We start from the raw sequence: 25170 nt of genomic DNA on the forward strand, positions 1-25170 counted from the left end.
CAGTATGAGGGAGCTGTGAAGGAGGAAAATTTTCCACACACTAGGAAGCCCCATCACATGTGGACACTGCGGGTGGTGGAGGGGGGAAGCTTCAGAGCCAGGGAGGAGAGCACAGCAACAAGGGAGCGGAGGGCAAAGCAGAGAGATTCCTGCACAGAGAATCAGTGCCGACCAGCACTCACCAGCCACGAGGGGTTTCTCTGCTCACCCGCCAGGGCAGGCGGGGCTGGGAGCTGAGGCTCGGGCTTCGGTCAGAGCGCAGGGAGATGACTTGGGTAGGTGGTGTGAACACAGCCTGCAGGTGGTTAGTGCACCACGGCTAGCTGGGAAGGAGTCAGGGGAAAAGTCTAGACCTGCCAAAGAGGAAAGAGACTTTTTCTTCCATCTGTGCTTCCTGGTGCGCGAGGAGAGGGGATTACAAGCTCTGCTTAAAGGAGCTCCAGATATGGGCATGAGCCGTGGCTAACAGTGCCGACCTCACAGACGGGCATGAGATGCTAAGGTTGCTGCTGCCACCACCTAGAAGTCTGTGTGTGAGAACAGGTCACTATCCACACCTTCCTTCCAGGGAGCCTGTGCAGCCTGCCACTGCCAGGGTCCTAGGATCCAGGGACAAATTCCCCAGGAGAATGCACGGCATGCCTCAGGCTGGTGCAACGTCCCACCAGCCTCTGCCACCGCAGGCTCGGCCTCCATCTGCACCCGTTCCTTCCCCGACCTGAGTGAGCCAGAGTCCCCAAAGCAGCTGCTCCTTTAACCCCGTCCTGTCTGAGCGAAGAACAGACGCCCTCCAGCGACCTACATGCAGAGGAGGGGCCAAATCAAAAGCTGAGATGCGGGAGCTGTGTGAACAAAGAAGAGAAATGGAAATCTTTCCCAGCCGCCTCAGAAGCACTGGATTAAAGCTCCACAATCAACTTGTTGTACCCTGCAACTGTAGAATACATGAATAGATAACGAATCATCCCAAATTGAGGAGGTGGACTTTGATGGCAAGATTTATTATTTTTTCCACTTTTCCTTCTATAGTGAGTATGTAAGTGTATGCTTCTGTGTGAGATTTTGTCTGTACAGCTTTCTTTATCATTTGTCCTAGGGTTCTATCCGTCCATTTTTCTTTTTGCTTTTTAAGTATTTTTCTTAATAATTATTTTTTATTTTAAAAACTATTTTATTTTATCTTCCTTTATTTTATTTTATTTTACCCCTTTTCTTTCTTTCTTTCTTTCTTTCTTTCTTTCTTTCTTTCTTTCTTTCTTTCTTTCTATTTCTTTCTACTTTTTATCCCTTTTATTCTGAGCCGTGTGAATGAAAGGCTCTTGGTGCTGCAGCCAGGAGTCAGTGCTGTGTCTTGGATGTGGGAGAGCGAAATTCAGGACACTGGTCCACAAGAGACCTCCTAGCTCCACATAATATCAAGCAGCAAAAATCTCAGAGATCTGCATCTCAACACCAGCACCCAGCTGCACTCAACGACCAGCAAGCTACAGTGCTGGACACACTATGCCAAACAACAAGCAAGACAGAAACACAACACCGCACATTAGCAGAGAGCCTGCCTAAAATCATAATAAATCCACAGACACTCCAAAACACACCAACAGACGTGGACCTGCCAACCAGAAAGACAAGATACAGACTCATCCACCAGAGCACAGGCACTAGTCCCCTCCACCAGTAAGCCTACACAACCCACTGAAACAACGTAAGCCACTGGGGACAGACACCAAAAACAATGGGAACTACGAACCTACAGCCTGCAAAAAGGAGACCCCAAACACAGTAAGATAAGCAAAATGAGAAGACAGAAAAACACACAGCAGATGAAGTAGCAATATAAAAATGCATCAGATCTAACAAATGAAGAGGAAATAGGCTGTCTACCTGAAAAAATAATTCAGAATAATGATAGTAAAGATGATCCAAGATCTTGGAAATAAAATAGAGAAAATGCAAGAAACATTTAACAAGGACCTAGAAGAATTAAAGAGGAAACAAGCAATGAGGAACAACATAATAAATGAAATTCAAAATACTCTAGATGGGATCAATAGCAGAATAACTGAGGCAGAAGAATAGATAAGTGATGTGGAAGATAAAATAGTGGAAAAAACTACTGCAGAGCAGAATAAAGGAAAAAGAATGAAAAGAACTGAGGACAGTCTCAGAGACTTCCAGGACAACATTAAAGGCACCAACATTCGAATTATAGGGGTTCCAGAAGAAGAAGAGAAAAAGCAAGGGACTGAGAAGCTATTAGAAAAGATTATAGTTGAAAATTCACTAATATGTGAAAGGAAATATTTAATCAAGTCCAGGAAGAACAGAGAGTCCCATACAGGATAAATCCAAGGAGAAACATGCCAAGACATGTATTAAGCAAACTATCAAAAACTAACTACAAAGAAAACATATTAAAAGCACCAAGGGAAAAACCACAAATAACACACAAGGGAATCCCCATAAGGATAACAGATGATCTTTCAGCAGAAAATCTACAAGGCAAAAGGGAGTGTCAGGACATATTTAAAGTGATGAAGGAGAGAAACCTACAACCAAGATTACTCTACCCAGCAAGGATCTCATGCCAATTTGATGGAGAAATTAAAACCGTACAGATAAGCAAAAGCTGAGAGTGTTCAGCACCACCAAACCAGCTTTACAACAAATGCTAAAAGATCTTCTCTAGGCAAGGAACACAAGAGAAGGAAAAGAACTACAATAACAAACCAAAAACGATTAAGAAAAAGGGAATAGGAACATATATATTGATAATTACCTTAAATGTAAATGGATTAAATGCTCCCACCAAAAGACACAGACTGACTATACAGATACAAAAAGAAGACTCAAATATATGCTGTCTACAAGACACACACTTCACACCTAGCGACACATACAGACTAAAGGTGAGGGAATGGAAAAAGATATTCCATGCAAACGGAAACCAAAAGAAAGCTGGAGTAGCAATTCTCATATCAGAAAAATAGACTTTAAAATAGAGACTATTGCAAGAGACAAAGAAGGATACTACATAATGATCAAGGGATTGATCCAAGAAGAAGATATAACAACTGTGAATATTTATGCAACCAAAATAGGAGCACCTCAATACATAAGGCAAATACTAATGGCCACAAAAGGGGAAATCGACAGTAACACATTCATAGTAGGGGACTTTAACACCCCATTTTCACCAATGGACAGATCATCCAAAAGGAAAATAAATTAGGAAACACAAGCTTTAAATGATATATTAAACAAGATTGGCTTAATTGAAATTTATAGGACATTCCATCCAAAAACAATAGAATACACATTTTTCTCAAGTGCTCCTGGAATATTCTCCAGGATAGATCATATCTCGGGTCACAAATCAAGACTTGGTAAATTTAAGAAAATTGAAATTGTATCAAGTATGCTTTCCATCCACAACGCTATGAGACAAGATATCAATAACAGGCAAAGATCTGTAAAAAATACAAACACATGGAGGCGAATCAATACACTATTTAATAACGAAGTGATCACTGAAGAGATCAAAGAAGAAATCAAAAAATACCTAGAAACAAATGACAATGGAGACACGATGACCCAAAATCTATGGGATGCAGAAATAGCACTCCTAAGATCGAAGATTATAGCAATACAATCTTACCATAAGAAACAGGAAACATCTCGAATAAACAACCTAACCCTGCATCTAAAGCAATTAGAGAAAGAAGAACAACAACAACAAAAAAAAACCCCAAAGTTCGCAGAAGGAAATAAGCAATAAAGATCAGATGAGAAATAAATTAAAAAGAAATGAAGGAAATGATAGCAAAGATCAATAAAACTAAAAGCTGCTTCTATAAGATAAACAAAATTGAAAAACCATTAGCCAGATTCATCAATAAAAAAATGGAGAAGAATCAAATCAATAGAATTAGAAATGAAAAAGGAGAAGTAACAACTGACACTGCAGAAATAAAAAAAGATCATGAGAGATTACTACAAGCAACTCTATGCCAATAAAATGGACAACCTGGAAGAAGTGGACAAATGCTTAGAAAAGCACAACCTGCCAAGACTGAATCAGGAAGTAATAGGAAATATGAACTGAGAAATAATAAGCACTGAAATTGAAACTGTGATTAAAAATCTTCCAAAAAACAAAAGCCCAGGACCAGATGGCTTCACGGGTGAATTCTATAAAATATTTAGAGAAGAGCTAACACCTATCCTTCTCAAACTCTTCCAAAATATAGCAGAGGGAGGAACACTTCAAAACTCTTTCTACGAGGCCACCATCACCCTGATACCAAAATCAGACAAAGATGTCACAAAGAAAGAAAACTACAGGCCAATATCACTGATAAACAGAGATGCAAAAATCCTCAACAAAATACTAGCAAACAGAATCCAACAGCACATTGAAAGGATCATACACCATGATCAAGTGGGGTTTATTCCAGGAATGCAAGGATTCTTGAATATACGCAAATCAATCAACGTGATACACCATATTAACAAATTGAAGGAGAAAAAAATGTATGATCATCTCAATAGATGCAGAGAAAGCTTTCGACAAAATTCAACACCCATTTATGATAAAAACCCTGCAGAAAGTAGGCATAGAGGGAACTTTCCTCAACATAATAAAGGCCATATATGACAAACCCACAACCAACATTGTCTTCAATGGTGAAAAACTGAAACCATTTCCACTAAGATCAGGAAGAAGACAAGGCTGCCCACTCTCACCACTCTTATTCAACATAGTTTTGGAAGTTTTAGCCACAGCAATCAGAGGAGAAAAGGAAATAAAAGGAATCCAAATTGGAATAGAAGAAGTAAAGCTGTCACTGTTTGCAGATGACGTGATACTATACACAGAGAATCCTAAAGATGCTTCCAGAAAACTACTAGAGCTAATCAATGAATTTGGTAAAGTAGTAGGAAACAAAATTAATGCACACAAATCCCTTGCATTTCTATACACTAATGATGAAAAATCTGAGAGTGAAATAAATAAACCACTCCAATTTACCATTGGAACAAAAAGAATAAAATATCTAGGAATAAACCTTCCTAAGGAGACAAAATACCTGTATGCAGAAAAATACCTGTACACAGACACTGATGAAAGAAATTAAAGATGATACAAATAGATGGAGAGATATACCATGTTCTTGGATTGGAAGAATCAACATTATGAAAATCACTCTAATACCCAAAGCAATCTACAGATTCAATGCAATCCCTATGAAACTACCACTGGCATTTTTCACAGAACTAGAACAAAAAAATTTCACAATTTGTATGGAAACACAAAAGACCCCGTATATCCAAGCAATCTTGAGAACGAAAAACGGAGCTGGAGGAATCAGGCTCCCTGACTTCAGACTATACTACAAAGCTACAGTAATCAAGACAGTATGGTACTGACACAAAAACCGAAAAATAGATCAATGGAACAGGATAGAAAGCCTAGAGATAAACCCATACACATATGGTCACCTTATCTTTGATAATGGAAGCAGGAATGTACAGTGGAGAAAGGACAGCCTCTTCAATAAGTGGTGCTGGGAATACTGGACATGTACATGTAAAAGTATGAGATTAGATCACTCCGAAACACAATACAAAAAAATAAGATCAAAATGGATTAAATACTTAAATGTAATTCCAGAAACTATCAAATTCTTAGAGGAAAACATAGGCAGAACACTTTATGAAATAAATCACAGCAGGATACTTTTTGACCCACCTCCTAGAGAAATGGAAGTAAAAACAAAAATAAACAATTATTATCCAATGAATCTTCAAAGCTTTTGCACAGCAAAGGAAACCATAAACAAGACCAAAAGACAACCCTCAGAATGGGAGAAAATATTTGCAATTGAAGCAACTGACAAAGGATTAATCTCCAAAATTTATAAGCAGCTCAATAACAAATAAAACAAACAACCCAATCCTAAAATGGGCAGAAGATCTAAATAGACATTTCTCCAAAGAATATATACAGATTGCCAACAAACACATGAAAGAATGCTTAACATCATTAATCATTAGAGAAATGCAAGTCAAAACTACAATGAGATATCATGTCCCAGCGGTCAGAATGGCTATCATCAAAAAATCTAGAAACAATAAATGCTGGAGATGGTGTGGAGAAAAGGGAACATTGGTGCACTGCTGGTGGGAATGTGAATTGGTACAGCCACTATGGAGGTTCCTTAAAAAACTACAAATAGAACTACCATATGTCCCAGCAATCCCACTACTGGGCATATGCCCTGAGAAAACCATAATTCAAAAAGAGTCATGTACCAAAATGTTAATTGCAGCTCTATTTAAAATAGCCAGGAAATGGAAACAACCTAAGTGTCCATCATCGGATGAATGGAGAAAGAATATGTGGCACATATATACAATGGAATATTACTCTGCCATAAAAAGAAACAAAATTGAGTTATTTGTAGTGAGGTGGATGGACCTAGAGTCTGTCATACAGAGTGAGGTAAGTCAGAAAGAGAAAGACAAATACTGTATGCTAACACATGTATATGGAATATAAGAAAAAAAAATGTCATGAAGTACCTAAGGGTAAGATGGGAATAAAGACACAGACCTACTAGAGGATTGACTTGAGGATATGGGGAGGGGGAAGGGTAAGCTTTGACAAAGTGAGAGAGTGGCATGGACATATATACACTACCACACATAAAGCAGATAGCTAGTGGGAAGCAGCTGCATAGCACGTGGAGATCTGCTCTGTGCTTTGTGACCACCTGGATGGGTGGGACAGGGAGGTTGGGAGGGATGGAGACGCAGGAGGGAGGAGATATGGGAACATATGTATATGTATAACTGATTCACTCTGTTATAAAGCAGAAACTAACACACCATTGTAAAGCAATTATACTCCAATTACAAAAAGAGAAAAAAATAAAAAAAGATGTGGTGTACACACACACACACACACACACATACACACACACAGAAGGTTATTAATCAGACATAAAAAAGAATGATATATTGCCATTTCAACAACATGGAAGGATATAGAGAATATTATGCTTAATGAAAATCAAAGACAAATATTGTATGATACCACTTCTGTGTGGAACCTAAAAAATATAACACACTAGTGAATATAACAAAAAAGAAACAGACTCGTAGATATAGAGAACAAACTAGTTGTTACCAATGGGGAGATGGGGGGAAGGGGCCAGACAGGGGTAGGGGATTAAGAGGTACAAACTACTATGTATAAAATAAATAAGCTACAAAGATAAATAGTACAGTACAAGGATTATAGCCAATATTTTATAGTAAATATAAATGGAATATAACCTTAAAATTGTGAATCACTATATTGTACACCTGAAACTTATATAATACTGTAAGTCAACTATATCGCAATTAAAAAAAAAAAAAACCTCAGAACTGTCTGACTCCAAATTCATGTTCTTTCCATTGTACCTATTGCTTCTCACTGGTATTCCTCTCCTGCCAAACATAAGAAAAAATAACTCAAATAGACTAATATCCCATATGGTCCTCTTCAACAGAATGAGGAAGTAAGGTTAATATGCTCATTATGAACATGTAAGAGGAGCCCTTGCAAACACAAAAATGTTTTGAAGAAATTATCACAGTAGTTTGTAGCCTAAAATCCCTGGAGGTATAGCCTAGTACAGATATACTACTAGACAAGTAATCAGAAGACACTATCTTGTTACCTCAGACAAGTTAACCAACAAATACAGGAAACACTGGGGCTTCCTTGGTGGTGCAGTGGTTGAGAGTACGCCTGCTGATTCATGGGACACGGGTTTGTGCCCTGGTCCGGGAAGATCCCACATGCCACGGAGCAGCTAGGCCCGTGAGTCATGGCCACTGAGCCTGTGCGTCTGGAGCGTGTGCTCCGCAACGGGAGAGGCCACAACAGTGAGAGGGCCATGTACCGCAAAACAAACAAACAAACAAACAAAAAACAGGAAATACAACTAAAAGCTAGATATTAATTCATATTTCAGATAAATACATTTTACATAGTTCAGCGTATTAAATTATTCCATATTAATTTCCTGTTTGAAGTATTTATATCCTGTTATATTACTGTCTGAAAGGAAATCTTAGTTCTCTAATTCCATATTTTTTTAAAAAAAGATTACATACCATAGTGCAATTTGACAATAAATGGATGATTTACTTCCACCAGTATATCCCTCTCCATCTTTGTCCGAACTCTGTCTCGAACTAAAAATTATAGAAGGGTAGAATATATTGCTCTCGTATATAATTTCAGTAGAGATCCCATCAGTAATTCACCAAACAAAAACATGGAAATATAAAACATAACTTTATAAGTGATCAAATTTGCAGTCTATATTCCTAGACAGAAATTACCATATTCTCAGAAAGCTAACAAATTCAGTTTAGATCTAGAGATGGGTTAAGGAGACACAAAGTTATTTGGTGAATAAGCATTTATTATATATTAGTCTCCAAACTGTTCAAATGAGTTTATTGACTAAAACTGAGCACAGTGTTATTGTTATCACAGCCTGGAAGACAGTATATATAAGTGTATGCAGGTAGCTGTGCTTTCTCAATATGCAATACCAAAACAGATAGACAGAAAAAATAAGAATCTTGAAATAAAAGAATATAGTTTAATAAAATAAGTTCACTTTAAATAAAACATGTCACTCTTTATCCCATTATTTTTTTAGCAGGGTACACTCACTAATTTAGGGTATATGCCAATATCAAACCTAGAAATATCACTTACCACTAGAAATCTGTAACAATTACTAATGTTAAAAGGAAACTAAATCTACTCATCTTATATAAGCAGTACACAGCATATTTCTTAAAACAAGATTTACCAAATTCTATTTCAATAAGCTTTCTAATTTTCTACCTTTTAAAGAAGCTTTTTTTAACACCTTCATTGCATAGAGCTGTCCAGCATCAGGACCAGTCTTCTTTCTAACAAGAAAAACCTAATAGGAGAATTAAAATTAAAACAGTGAAATTCACGTCCCAAGCCATTCCTGTTAAACATATACATTAGCACATACATACGGCCTTGCATTTTCTCTAATTTTATAAAGATATACCTTTCCCTATAAATTATACTTGGTTAATATTTTCTCACTTTCAGTCACTTAGTGAATCACACTCCCATACATCCTATTGTGGAAAAGAAAATTTTAAAGAACATTTGAGAAGTTTCTAATGTAAGAGATAAATAATACAACGAAAGACAATTTGAGCTAAGGGAGCTCCTTATAAGACCCAAGCTCCTTTTTGTTACCTTAATAAGGAGCAAACAAATGTGATGACCATTAATTTGATACTTTCATTTCTACTTCCCTATTGGTCGATTTTAGAAGTTACCAGGTATTTTATTTTCTAATAAGAAATCAGAGGCAATTCTTATCTGTCTGCCAAGAAAAATAATCAAGATGGCAAATATTTCAATAAAGAAATGAAAGTTAAATTATTTAAAGTTACCAAGTAAGCTTAAGTAATAATATCTCATATTTTCAAACCAGGATTATGACTCATTAAAAGCTATGTTTTAAAAAGCCTCACTTATGAAGATAAATATGAGTATATTACAGTTGTATTAGTTATTTATTAGTAAAGGTTTGTTTCAATTTTTTTAATTATTTAGTAAAACGTGTTCACTGCCTTACCTGCCATCCTCAACTCTAACAAGTTCTATTCAAGTGTTGCTTAACTTTAAAATGTGGTCAAGTAACTAACTTGTTCAAACAAAACTGCAGATGGGAGAGCTTTTAAGTAATTTTTTGTATTGCCTCTTTCCTAAGGTAGAGCTTAAAACCCTTTAATCCAAATATTTTATGTGATAATTATGTATCAGCCAACTGGGCAGGTGAGGGGGTGGAATCTTTACTTCATTTAATCTCTGCTTCTCCTATTCTTTATATCAGACCTAAATTCAAGGACCATTTCATGTTTACTGTTTTCATATTCATCTAGTGTAGTGCTCCTCACACTTTCTGTGTAGACCAACCAGTCTTTTTTTCCCCCTTTTCTCCAAGCCCATTGCAGACCATACTTCTATAAAATATAATCAGAATGAGTTATTTAGAAAATTGAAATTTAATTGTCATAAAATACAATCCCTTTTTATACTAATTAATTCTACACATAAAATTACTTTGTCAAATTTCTGTAAAAGTTGCTAAATGCTTACTCTCAGTTTTTGAATATGTCTTACAGTAAGCCAGTAACAGTTCATACCACACTTGGAGTAGACTAATCAAGAGAATTCACATATTAACAGATGGCTGGATTTTGCAACATAAAACTATCTTTGGAGAAAAGAAAAGTTCAGGGCTTGAACCAAATCATAAATTTTGCATATCACCATAAACATTTCTGTACTGAAAGAACTAACAAAGCTACTACCCTATGTTACTCTCTTGTCTAATATCTACTCTGAACTCCAACAAGATCTCCCCAAACAATGTAGAACCCCAAGGAAGTGTGCATTGCCACAGAAGATTTCAGTAACTTCATTCCATGGAGTTATTTTAAGTTCATTTAAAATTGGAGAGGATAGTCCTAAAAATCCATGATTTTTCACTGATGAAAATAGTAAGCAATGAAACAGAATGTCAAATTTAACACACATATAGCCTACCCTCTGTCTTCTTTATAACGAAGATTCACTAGAAAATAAAATTAGTATTTTATAAATGAACAGTGTTAAATCAGGCTTTTTAATCACAGGAGAATATATTCAATCTGGTTTAGAGAGAATACATACACAAACTAGATTACCATGGAGTTCTAAATGTCATATAAAACTTATTGAGTGAGCTAAAGAAGCTATGACACCAGATGCACATTTTCTTATCTGCATTTTTCAAGTTTTCCACTGTTGACAAACAAGTGGACTTGTACGTATTTGTATAGCTGATTTCAGTCTATATCAGTTTTTTAAACGGCAGGTTAAATTAATTGTCATAACACACACACACACACACACACACACACACACACACACACACAAGCTTCAAAGCTAAGCAAACGGCATTAACCCTAAGCACCAGACTTAAAGTTTTCATTCAATTTTACTGACATGGGCAAATAAAGGTAGATAAACAGTTTCCTCTTTCCTAATCAATATCATGTGACCAAGATGTTGCCAACGAAGGAGTCAAGTCATTTCGTGAGTGTTGACTACACCGCAAGTAGGAGAACTATCTTTCTCAGTCTCTTCCAAGAAAGCAATTCTCATATTTTTGTTCTCAAGAATTCTTTTACTTTGCTGAACAGTAGAAACTAACATAACATTGTAAAGCAGCTATACTCCAATAAATATTTAAAAAAATAAAAATAAAAACCTTAAAGATGATAAACATAATAAAAAAAATTCTTTTACAATCCTAAAAATTACTGATGACTCTAAAGTACTTTTGTTTTTGTGGGTTATATCTATTGATATTTACTATATTAGAAATTAAAACAGAAAAAATTAACTATGTATTGATTCATTAAAAATAATAAATACCTGTTATATGTGAATATATTTTATAAAGATAACTATATTTTTTCCAAAACAAAAAAAATCAATGATAAGATTGACACTGATCTACATTTTTGCAAGTCTCTAATATCTGGCTGAACAGAAGAGAGTTGGATTCCCAAATCTGCTTCTACGTTCAATCTGTTGCAAATAAGTTATTTTGCTTAAATTATAAGAAGAAAATCAGGCCTCATGCAGATATATATTTGGAAAAGAGAGTACTATTTTAATAGCCTTTCCATATAATTGTGGTTATTCTTCTTTGATATGACACAAGAATTTGACAAGTGGCAGTTTCTTAAAGATTAGCTGCAATGAAAAATCTGAAGCCACATCAATTAACTGTCCATATTCTTTTACATAATTATCCATGTCTACCTGACACTTTGAATGGATTTTGTACTGATGCCTTATTTGATAACTTCATGTGTTTGGTCAACTCAAAAACACTAGTTCACTGAGTTATGCAGATCTTCCAAATGTTGACAGTAGCAATCTCATCAGGAAAGTATTTTGAGTGTTGAGAAGAGTTAAGCCCACAGTGGCAAATAAAAATTTTCCAAAATTCTAATTTTTTACTTCAAAGCTCAAATTTTATCATTGACAAAATTATTATCAGTTGTTTTCAACAGGTTCACTCCATTCATTTTTGAGAAAACATCTATCAAATACCCAAGTTTAAGTAACCATAGTTTGTCGATCATTCTTTCAAGTAAAAATGGTTTTCCATGAAAAATGTGTCTAATTTAGCTCACAACTCCAAAAATTGCAAAAGTGCTCTGTCTTGAGACAATCATACTCTTTTGGTATGCAGCTAAAGTACTTGTTTACTTCTCAATTTCATCACCCAATATTAAAAAGATGTGCACTCAAGGGTTGATACTTGATAAACTTAATCACTGTTAAAACCCCATCGAGGACATTCTTAAGTAAAACACATTTTTTTTTAACTGTAAGTGGGTGACAGTGAAGAATATGATTACTGATGTAGTTTAAAATCACTTCCTTGACTGTGCCAAAGTGCCAAAAGTTTTACAAATAATATCTTAGTATTATAAAACAGTCTTGACCTTGAGAACCCCCTGAAAGTGTCCTGTGGATATCCAGGGGTAGTAAGACCACACTTTGAGAATCACTGTTCTAGAACACAGCCTTTAGTGGAGTTGAAAAGAATGGAATACAGAGGGTAAAAAGAGGCAATTAAAGAAGAAAGAAAAAGTCTAGGCTTTAAAAAAGACACACAACGCAGCCACTTTTCCCCTATCTCTTAAAATACTCACTAGTATCTCAATATGGCATCTAATAGAAGCCATCATTCACAGTCTAGAGAGGTAACTGTTTATTTGTTCATTACCTGATTTGTTCTTTTCAGGTCTAATGAGTGAACTTTCCTAGCATAATAAAACATCATCTCACTCTGCTCTCTTCCCATGATCAACTTCAGAAGAAGCTGCATGACTTCAAACTACTGTTTCTAAAAACATCTCTCTCCTGATCAGAGAGGTTTCTTTTCAGTCACCCTAATCCAATTCTCAGAAATTGTTCAGAAGAGAAATGAATGAGTGAATTATTCCAATATACTTTTCTCTCTGTCATATGGACTTTTATATTTTCTGTTAAGAAGTGTTTGCTGAAGTGAACTGCAGAACTGCACAGCTTTAACACTGATTGAAGAGAAAGGACCATTTGCAAGAAATTTTAAGTGGTAAACATATATTTTTAAAACTATCTCTTGATAGCTAATCAATTACTAAGGAGGGCAATGGTTTGATATTTTCAAAAATCCATTTTTAAGTCCTATATTTAAAGGCTTTACTATCACAAAAGCAAAAACAATATGAAGCACGAATGTTAAAATGTATGTATGCTTTGTGTAAATATGATTTGACATGTGAAATATATGAAAGGCTAGTGTGACAATGTCAAACAGGTTTTCAAGAGTTTTATTTTATTGTGTTTTAAAGTAAGTAATGTAAGTTGTTTGGTATACTTCATTTCAATTCACACATTACTTGATGTACTTAGTACAGAATTTTATATGCATCTTCTATGATAATGCATGCTTCTTTAAAGTACAGTTTTACAACTGATTTTCATAGGATTTTTTTCCCGATTAAATACACTATATATATGTTCAATGTCACAAAGCATTATATAGGTTAAAATTCCATTTATTGCATTTTAACAATGGGACTTTCACAGAAAAACTTATAAATAAGACTGCAGCCCAAAGTTTCTTGGAATTGCTCCTACACTTATCTGATTCACAGCCTTGGCCAAATTCCTGAATAGGTTCAGCATATAACAAGTCCCACCCACACAATGCCTACGCAAATGACATAATACTGACAAGCAAGTATGTTCACATCCTAGGAAGAAAAAAATAAGCCACCTCCTTAATATTTCTTTGGTTGATGAACTGCACAAGGATCATTATTCTGTATTTTAGTATTAGGAATTTTTAAAAGGCTTCTATGATATCCTTGTTAAACCAAAGTTCCTGTACAAAGCTGAGTGTTCCCTGAATTTTTTAAGGACTGCGTTGACAACTTGTCAGCGTGTTGCTATAATTAATGTGAAGATGTTACTGAAGACATTTTATTATGTTATACTGCATTTTCTTCATGAAGCCCCATAAGAAAAATTTCTCTGGTCTGCTTGATCTGCTTCTTAAAGATACTGTCAATAATCATACAATTAAATGTTTCAGCCTCTTTATAATGGCAGCCAAAATATTTGTCTTCACTTTTGCTCCATTTCTAGGCCCTTATACCATGCATCTGTGAACAACAGAGTTTATTCCTGGCTTCATCTCATCATTCCTGCTCTAATTTTTCTGCTTCCATCATCTTCCCCACTTATTTTAAATTTTATTTTATTTAGTATTCATCTATGAAAGCCTTAAATCCTTTCTGGAACAAAGCTGGATATAAATAAATACACATATGAATAAATTTATATATATATATCAAATGACACAACAAATACTTTTAATGGCTTGAAATGATTGCCTGGTGATATTTTATTGAAGTCGCTATGTAAGTATTTATATATTGGGGATGTAAAAGAACTTCATCTCTAAAATTAACATCATAAAATATAATGTAAAATATTTTTTAAAATACTGTACTTTTAGTAACTTTAAAAAATAAATGTGTTCAAAATGCACATGCCTACTCTACAGGTCAGTTCTATAAATACACCCCCCAACACATACAATCTATTGAAAGCTCCTTCTAGTTTTACTCTCCCTAGCACAACTATTCAAGTCCTATCTCGTTGTCATCATATACCTCCTGTACCAATTCACTGCCAAACCATAATCCACCTTAGTTTGTCCTTTTTGTGTCCCGAAAATGTTTCTCTATATTTTACATGTTGTATTCTTTACCACACAGGTATCAGATTACTTTAAGACAATTAGGTCTACTTTATATTAACCAATGCTGTTTTTTAAAGTGTTATACACAAACCAGGTGTTCAATAAATGTCTTTCTTTTAAAATGTTTCAGAGCATAATAAATAAGCAATGCTCAACTTCCTTACTTTCCCCTTTGAAACTAAATCTCAGCCACCCTGAAATTAGTAGTTTCTCATTAACTTCCTCCCCTTAAATTGTCACTGTTGCTGTTTTCTAAAGGCTGTTTCTTAATATGTGTATGTAATACTCTTCATGTCTTACATGTTAGGTATACAAAAGTCAGGAACCAAACCTACATACTTCTTTTCCAAGAATCATATACCATTAAGCCCTTAATAACCAATTTTAATAATGAGTGTCAGAGTTTATCTTCTTCAATTTTGCTTTTTCCCTTGAAATTTAAGCCCTTTGAAGGCAGGAGTTTCACATAATCCATATATCACCCAGTACTTACCATAGCTGTACTTTACACACATATTTGCTTTAAAAGATGATAGATTAATTCATGCATTCAGTACATTAATTGATACATACATTCTGACTTCTGTGATAGAGCTAAGGAATACAGATGTAATCACCAAGAAAGAAAGCTAAGGTCATGCCAGCATGTGAACAGAGAAACAAGATCCCTTTTACAAAATTCAAACTTTCTTGATTTAGGCAGCTAATAGATAGCACACTATATTTTGTCCTAGAGATATCAGTGATCCCAGGGGATTAGAAAACCTTTATTATTACAGAGAAGTATAATGAAATTGAACTAAAAATACAACAGAAATAAAAAGGAGTAAAATTAGAGCCGCCTTTGTGTGTATCCTTTGACAATTTAGAAACAGCACATTTATCAGATTTCTACCTATGTGTACACTTTTTTGCTAAATATTTAGAAGAAAAACAAATGGGGAAAAAGGCATTTGTTACCTTTCCAAAGGATCCCTGACCAAGAACTTTGAGCAACTCAAATTGTGCAGGATCTGCTTTCTCATATCCTTCCTTAACGTGATAAGTAATAGGGATTTCTTTAACAACTCCTTCATCCTGAAAAAAGAAATCCAAGCAATACTCAAATATACTTACAACATCTTATGATTAGCTCCATTTAGAACCAGAAATCACAACAGAAATAATTTAATATGTAACTCCTTCAATCTAGCACAGAGTTTTATGGGCTACTAGCATCCCCATTTCCTGGGTTTTCTAACACATAGAGATAGACCATCATCACCACCACCCTTATTATATAAGTTCATGTAAACAGAAGCATGTAAAATCTATGCTTCAGCTTCTGTTCTAACTAGGTAGAGACAGAAGAAAAACATCAACAACTAAAAGAGTCTTAAGGCCCTCAATGGAGTATGACTTATGAGGTAGATGCAGAGAAAGTCAAGAGATAAATAAAACCTTGTAAATTGTGGGACATGACAAAAAATGTGAACGTCAAGAGTTCTTTTAAATAGTAGTTCACTATACCATTTTAAGTAGTCAGTAATACATGAATATTTAAATGTCCAGCTAGCCATATCAATGAAAAAGAAACTAGCATAGACAAACAAAATCTACAAAGCCCAAACATATGTTTCCAGGCCATGAGCCTACTTTTATTGAAACTTTATATATAAATTATATGCCAGATTTCCTACCACCTGGGTCAGGCAGAAGGAAGTCTCCTTGGAAGTGTTTCTGCTCCTTCATATAGGACTCTATATCAAGACTACACTCAGGTGAACTGTAATTCTAGTCCCTACCCCAGTAGCTAGGATGAAAAAAAAAAAACCCTCAAATGTATTATATATCACAAAACAACAAAAGCTGAGATATATTATCCAACCTTCTGACTCTATAGGGGAGAAAACTGAGACCCACAGAGATTAAGTTCATGTGACTAGTTAATCATGATGTCTAGAAGCCTTGGTAGTTTTCCATTATATCATATCAATTCTGGTCTGGATGGCAAGAATGTTCCCAATCCATTCACCCTTTAATTAACTGATTAATCAATGGTGACTGTGGTCAAATTGGGCAAGCGCATGGTCCCAAGTAGGCTGGCTTCATGGCAGCTAAAATAACTGCCATGTTACAGAAGTAGTCAGACATTTACTCTCAAAGAAGGGTATCCAGCAGAGGAGTTGTAGCTTTAGGTATTAAGAACCACTAATCAGTCAGAAATGAAGTATCTGTTCTGAAAATATGTCCATGGACGTTTCTTATGCAACAAAATAGTATTTCACTGGACTCTTTTTTTTTTTTTTAATTTAACATCTTTATTGGAGTATAACTGCTTTACAATGGTGTGTTAGTTTCTGCTTTATAACAAAGTGAATCAGTTATACATATACATATGTTCCCATATCTCTTCCCTCTTGCATCTCCCTCCTTCCCACCCTCCCTATCCCACCCCTCTAGATGGTCACAAAGCACCGAGATGATCTCCCTGTGCTATGTGGCTGTTTCCCACTAGCTATCTATTTTATGTTAGGTACTGAATATATGTCCATGACACTCTCTCACTTTGTCACAGCTTACCCTTCCCCCTCCCCATATCCTCAAGTCCATGCTCTACTAGGTCTGTGTCTTTATTCCCGTCTTACCCCTAGGTTCTCATGACATTTTTTTTCTTAGATTCCATATATATGTGTTAGCATACGGTATTTGTTTTTCTCTTTCTGACATACTTCACTCTGTATGACAGACTCTAGGTCCATCCACCTCACTACAAATAACTCAATTTCACTTTTTTATGGCTGAGTAATATTCCATTGTATATATGTGCCACATCTTCTTTATCCATTCATCCGATGATGGACACTTAGGTTGCTTCCATCTCCTGGCTATTGTAAATAGAGCTGCAATGAACATTTTGGTACATAACTCTTTCTGAATTACGGTTTTCTCAGGGTTTATGCCCAGTAGTGGGATTGCTGGGTCGTATGGTAGTTCTATTTGTAGATTTTAAGGAACCTCCATACTGATCTCCATAGTGGCTGTATCAATTTACATTCCCACCAGCAGTGCAAGAGTGTTCCCTTTTCTCCACACCCTCTCCAGCATTTATTGTTTCTAACTTTTTTGATGATGGCCATTCTGACCGCTGTGAAATGATATCTCATTGTAGTTTTGATTTGCATTTCTCTAATGATATTGAGCATTCTTTCATGTGTTTGTTGGCAATCTGTATATCTTGTTTGGAGAAATGTCTATTTAGGTCTTCTGCCCATTTTTGGATTGGGTTGCTTGTTTTTATGTTATTGAGCTGCATGAGATGCTTGTAAATTTTGGAGATTAATCATTTGTCATTTGCTTCATTTGCAAATATTTTCTCCCATTCTGAGGGTTTTACTGGACTCTTTTAAGTAGCAATGAGAGTGAGTTTCCCATTTTCAAGGGGTCCTTTTTGTAAAAAGTCGAGGACTTTTTTTTTTTTTTTTGGCAGTATGCGGGCCCCTCACTGTTGTGGCCTCTCGCGTTGTGGAGCACAGGCTCCAGACACGCAGGCTCAGCAGCCATGGCTCACAGACCCAGCGGCTCCACGGCATGTGGGATCTTCCCAGACTGGGGAATGAACCCATGTCCCCTGCATTGGCAGGCGGACTCTCAACCACTGTGCCACCAGGGAAGACCCTCAAGGACCTTTTTCTTATGTAAGTACATATGTTCTGTATCTGACATTTTGGAATTATATTAAAGTATGGCATATCTGTGTGCACTTTTGCAATACATGTACACCAAAAGCAACATCAAATTGTATAGTCTTATTATTTTTTAACTGATTTTATACCACATATTATGAATGTAGTAATAATCTTCAAAGAATGGTATATAACAAAAACATACTGGAAGTTTTCTCCAGTGTAAAGAACACTGATGGAAGAGTCACAGCCTAAGTTTTCCTCCTAGTTCTCCCATGCATAAGCTAAGCAGCCTTGGCCAAATCACAAACCAGTCTACTTCAGTGTTCTCACATGACAAACAGATTATGTTAGACTGTTCTTTAAAGTCCCTTTCAAGCCTGTGATATTATATTGAACACAACATAATATTTTTTATGTTTAAGAAGGCACTTCAGTTTCTGCCACATTTAATATCATCATTATAAACATGGGTCATGACATCGTTTTTTTAAAAACGTTCAGAGCTAGGAAACAACTGTACTCTATCCTACTTAGTTTCCCCAAACCTAAGCAAGTTTTTAAATTGAAATGTCTGCTCAATGCCTCTTCTAATTAAAATCCACATATGCCCATCCTTTAAAAATGCAATATCTCTTTCGATTTTCAGCAGCATTACACTATAAAATTTCAAACATGAAAATGCTATTAGATAAGAAAAGACAACTTTTCCCAGTAGACAGCCAGCAGAGAATACTGTTACACTGTGTCTTAACAACTTATTACCTTGTCTTTCTTTCCCACTAGACAGGTAAGCAACCTGTATCCAGGTAATATCACATTCATGTCTGCATTCATAATGCTTAGCACAACATTTGTTTGACCTTATGGGAGGAGACAGCCCAAAAAATCCAACCAATTTCATAAAAAGGGAATGAAGATAAACTTATTTTCTTAAAGAAAGATTTGTAAAAGTAAAATTAATCAATAAGAAACTTCAAAATTAGTTTTAATAGCTTTCTAAAAAACAGACAAATATGTATGAATAATTTATTTTTTAAACATATAAAGGTAATAGGGAAACAGGAGATTCATTCCGAATAATGTAATTATGTCAATTTTGAATATAACTGATTTTGTGATGACAATATCTAAATTTAATAATATAAGCATTTTTCCTTAGATATGAGGAATATAAATAAATATTTTTCCAGATAATTCATGATTTGGCCATGCCACATGACATGCGGGATCTTAGTTACACAACCAGGGATCGAACCCATACTCCCTGCAGTGGAAGCACAGACTCCTAATGACTGGGCCACCAGGGAATTCCTCATGATCAGTATTTTGATTACACTGTGTTGTACTCAACACAAATGAAGGGTATAATGACCCCAGAATCTGCACTTTAAAAAAAATGCTGATATTAACTTACTGATTGGTCATCTGCCTGCTATAGATATATGTTCCTAGACAAACAACTGTATGTATATTACTAAATTATAGATAGTTTGCCTTTAAGTACAGTTGTTTACAATGCTCTAGTTTCAAAAAATCACTTATAAAATATTTAGTCAATATGCATGTTTGGCTCCCACCCTCAGAGATTATGGGTCATTAGAATTAGGATGGGGTTGGGGGAAGGAGTCAAGATGGCAGAATAGGAGGAGACAGAATTCATCTCTCCTGACAAGTGCATAAAGAATACATCCACAAATGGAACAATTCTCATAAAGCATCGGATAAATATTAGTGCAAGACTTCAGACACCTAAATGGACAAGAAAAATCCACTTGCATTGGGGTAAGATGAAAGAAAGAAAAAAAGAAAAGAGGACTCATAAAAGGGACCAGTGACCCTGGCAGGAAGGTGAAGTTCTTGTTGTTGTTTTTATTATTTTTTAATTATTCTTTTTAATTTTTAAAATATATATATATTTTTTCATTTTTACTTTGATTTTTTGTTGTCTTGCGTTTTTTTCTTGTATTTGGTCCTTTTTTTCCTTTTTTTTAATCATTTTTATGTGTTTGTTTTATGTTTCTTTGCTTTTTTTGTTGTTTGCTTTCTGTTCTTGTTCTGCTTTACATTTTTTGTTTTTCTTAGTTTAGCCTTTATTGACTGCTTTCATTATGAGTTCTTTTGTTTGTTCTCTTGTTTTCTGTTTTCGTGGATGTTTTGTGTGTTTCTTTGTTTCTGTTTGTTTGGTTTTGCTTTAATCATTTGTCTTGGGTTTGGTTTGTATTTTTGTTTTCTTTCTTTTCCTGTGTTGTTGTTGCTGAGTTTGTTGGGTTTTGTTTCTGCTATTTGCATTGGGTTTTGTCTGTCTGTTCATTTTTTTCCCTTTTTTATTTTTTTCTCTGGCCACACTGCGCTGCTTGGGGGCTCTTCATTCCCTGGCCAAGGGTCAGAACTGGCCCTCCTGGGTGGGAGTACTGAGACCAGGATGCTAGATCACTACAGGATTCCCAGGCCCAGGGAATATTAATTGGTGTGTGCTCTCCTGGAGGTATCCATCTTGACACCAAGTCCTGGTTCCGCCCAACTGCCTGCGGGCTTCACTGCTTAACACCTCACGCCAAACAACCAGCAACAGAGGAACACAGCCAAACCCATCAGCAGACAGGATCCTAAAGTCATACTAAGCTCACAGACACCGCAAAACACACTAACTGATGGGGCCCGGCCTATCAGAGAGAAAAGACTCAGCTACACCCACCAAAGTGCAGGCACCAGTCCCTCCCACAAGGAAGCCTACAAAAGCCCCTGCACAACCTCACCCATCAGGGGCCAGATAACAGAAGCAAAAGGAACTACGACCCTGGAGCCTGAGGAAAGTAGACCATGAACACAGTAAGTTAGACAAAATGACAGAGAAATATGTTGCAGAGAAAGAAGCAAGGTAAAATCCCACAAGACCAAATAATGAAGAGGAAAGAGGCAATCAACTTGACAAAGAATTCAGAGTAATGATAGTAAAGATGATCCAAGATCATGAAAATAAAATGGAGGTATGGATCGAGAAGATACAAGAAATGTTTAACAAGGACCTAGAGAAGTAAGAACAAACAGTCAGTGATCAGCAACACAATAAAAGAAATGAAAAATACACTAGAAGGAATAAACAGCAGAATAACTAATGCAGAAGAACGGATAAGTGAACTGGAAGACAGAATGGTGGAAATAACTGCCATGGAGCAGAATAAAGAAAAAAGAAAGAAAAGAAATGAGGAACGTCTCAGAGACAACACTGAACACACAAACATCTGAATTATAGGGGTCTCAGAAGAAGAAGAGAAAGAGAAAGGGTCTGAGAAAATATTTGAAGAGATTATAGTCAAAAACTTCCCTGAAATGGGAAAGGAAATAGTCACCCAGGTCCAGGAAACACAGAGATTCCCATACAGGATAAAACCAAGGAGAAACACGCTGACACATATTAATCAAACTAACAAAATTAAATACACAGAAAAAATATTAAAAGCAGAAAGGGAGGGCTTCCCTGGTGGTACAGTGGTTGAGAGTCTGCCTGCTGGTGCAGGGGACATGGGTTCGTGCCCCAGTCCAGGAGGATCCCACATGCCATGGTGCAGCTAGGCCCGTGAGCAATGGCCGCTGAGCCTGCGTGTCCGGAGCCTGTGCTCTGCAATGGGAGAGGCCACAGCAGTGAGAGGCCCACGAACCGAAAAAAAAAAAAAAAAAAAAAAAAAAAAAGCAGCAAGGGAAAAGCAACAAATAACACACATAGGAATCCCCATAAGGATATCAGCTGATTTTTCAGCAAGAACTATGCAGCCAGAAGTGAGTGGAAGGATATATTTAACGTGATAAAAGGGGAAAAAAACTATAACCAAGATTACTCTACCCAGGAAGGATCTCATTCACATTCAATGGAGAAATCAAAAGCTTTACAGACAAGCACAAGCTAAGAAAATTCAACACAACGAATCCAGCTTTACAACAAATGCTAAAGGAACTTCTCTAGGTGGGAAATACAAGAGAAGAAAATGACCTACCAAAACAAACCTAAAGTAATTGAGAAAATGATAATAGGAACATACATATCGATAATTACCTTAAATGTAAATGGATTAAATGCTCCAAACAAAGATACAGACTGGCCGAATGGATAGAAAAACAAGACATGTATATATGCTGTCTACAAGAGACCCAACTCAGACCTAGGGACACATAAAGACTGAAAGTGATGGGATGCAAAAAGATATGCCATGCAAATGGAAATCAAAAGAAAGCTGGAGTAGCAATTCTCATATCAGAAAAAATAGACTTTAAAATAAATACTATTACAAGAGACAAGGAAGGACACTACATAATGACCAAGGGATCCATCCAAGAAGAAGATATAACAATTGTAAATATTTATGCACCCAACATAGGAGCACCTCAATATATAAGGCAATGCTAACAGCCATAAAAGGGGAAATTGACAATAACACAAGAATAGTGCGGGACTTTTAACACTCCCCTTACACCAATGGCTATATCATCCAGACAGAAATTTAATAAGGAAACACAAGCCTTATATGACACATTAGACCAGATAGACTTAAGTGATATTTATGGGACATTATATCTGAAAACAGCAGAATACACTTCCTTCTCAAGTGATCATGGAACATTCTGCAGGACAGATCATATCTTGGGTCACAAACCAAGCCTCAGTAAATTTCAGAAAACTGATATCATATCAAGCGTCTTTTTCAACGATAGCACTATGAGATTAGAATTCAATTACAAGAATAAAACTATAAAATACAAAAGCACATGGAGGTTAAATACGTTACTAAAAAACCAAGAGATCACTGAAGAAATCAAAGAGGACATCACAAAATACCTAGAGGGCATCCCTGGCAGCGCAGTGGTTGAGAGTCTGCCTGCCGATGCAGGGGACGCAGGTTCGTGCCCTGGTCCAGGAGGATCCCACATGCCACGGAGCAGCTAGGCCTGTGGGCCATGGCCACTGAGCCTGCGCGTCCGGAGCCTGTGCTCTGCAATGGGAGAGGCTACAACAACGAGAGGCCCACGTAATGCAAAAAAAAAAAAAAAACCCTAGAAACAAATGATAAGGAAAACACAACAACCAAAGCCCTATGGGATGCAGCAAAACAGTTCTAACAGGAAAGTTTATAGCATGCAATCCTACCTCAAAAAACAAGCAAAAATAAATGAAATAGAAATGAAGAAAACAATAGCAAAGATCAATAAAACTAAAAGCTGGTTCTTTGAGAACATAGACAAAATTAATAAACCTTTAGCTAACTCATCAAGAAAAAAAGGGAGAGGACTCAAATCAATAAAATTATAAATGAAAAAGGAGCAGTTATAATTGACACTGGAGAAATACAAAGGATCATAAGAGACCAGTACATGGTCTCTTATGATCCTTTGTGAGTGTATGCCAATAAAATGGACAACCTGGAAGAAATGGACAAATTTTTAGAAAAGCACAACCTTCCAAGACTGAACCAGGAAGAAATAGAAAACATAAACAGACCAATCACAAGTAATGAAACTGAAACTGTGATTAAAAATCTTCCAACATAAGAAAGTCCAGGACCAGATGGCTTCACAGGCGAATTATGTCAAACACTGAGAAAAGAGCTAACACCTATCTTTCTCAAACTCTTCCAAAAAATTGCAGAGGGAGGAACACTCCCAAGCTCATTCTACAAGGCCGCTATCACCCTGATAACAAAACCAGAAAAAGATCTCACAAAAAAAGAAAATTACAGGCCAATATCACTGATGAATATATATGAAAAAATCCTCAATAAAATACTAGCAAACCAAATCCAACAACACATTAGAAGGATTATACACCATGATCAAGTGGGATTTATCCTCAGGATGCAAGGATTCTTCAACATATGCAAAGTAATCAATGTGATACACCATATTAACAAATTGAAGAATAAAAACTATATGACCATTTCAATAGATGCAGAAAAAGTTTTGACAAAATTCAATACCAATTTATGATAAAAACTCTAAAGAAAGTGAGCATAGAGGGAACCTACTTCAACATAATAAACGCCATATATGACAAACCCACAGCAAAAATCATTCTCAATGGTGAAAATCGCAAATCATTTCCTCTAATATCAGGAACAAGACGAGGATACCCAATGTCGCCACTATTACTCAACATAGTTTTGCAAGTCCCAGCCACGGCTATCAGAGAAGAAAAAGAAATAAAAGTAATCCAAATTGGAAAAGAAGAAGTAAAAGTGACACTGTTTACAGATGACATGATACTATACACAGAAAATCCTAAAGATGCCACCAGAAATCTACTAGAGCTAATCAATGAATTTAGTAAAGTCACAGGATACAAAATTAATACACACATATCTCCTGCATTCCTATACACTAAGAACAAAAGATCAGAAAGAGAAATTAAGGAAACAATCCCATTTACCACTGCAACAAAAATAATAAAATACCTAGGATTAAACCTATGTAAGGAAGCAAAAGACCTGTAAGCACAAAACTGTAATATACTGATAAAAGAAATAAAGATGACACAAACAGATGGAGAGATATACCATGTTTTTGGTTGGAAG

General features: G+C 35.9%; 1 protein-coding gene across 2 annotated transcripts in view; it reads right to left on the reverse strand.

The window, feature by feature from the left end:
- RPS6KA6 (ribosomal protein S6 kinase A6) overlaps window positions 1-25170 on the reverse strand; it is a gene marked incomplete at both ends in the record, with an annotated part of 161879 nt that overhangs the window by 74780 nt on the left and 61929 nt on the right. For both annotated transcript variants that reach the window (XM_079727886.1, XM_079727885.1), the window contains 3 exons: window positions 8170-8250; window positions 8918-8999; window positions 15903-16019. In XM_079727886.1, coding sequence (XP_079584012.1) covers window positions 8170-8250; window positions 8918-8999; window positions 15903-16019 — 280 coding nt within the window. The remainder of the gene's footprint in view (window positions 1-8169; window positions 8251-8917; window positions 9000-15902; window positions 16020-25170) is intronic.

Source organism: Hyperoodon ampullatus (assembly GCF_949752795.1).
Source record: "Hyperoodon ampullatus genome assembly, chromosome: X".
NCBI lineage: Eukaryota > Metazoa > Chordata > Mammalia > Artiodactyla > Ziphiidae > Hyperoodon > Hyperoodon ampullatus.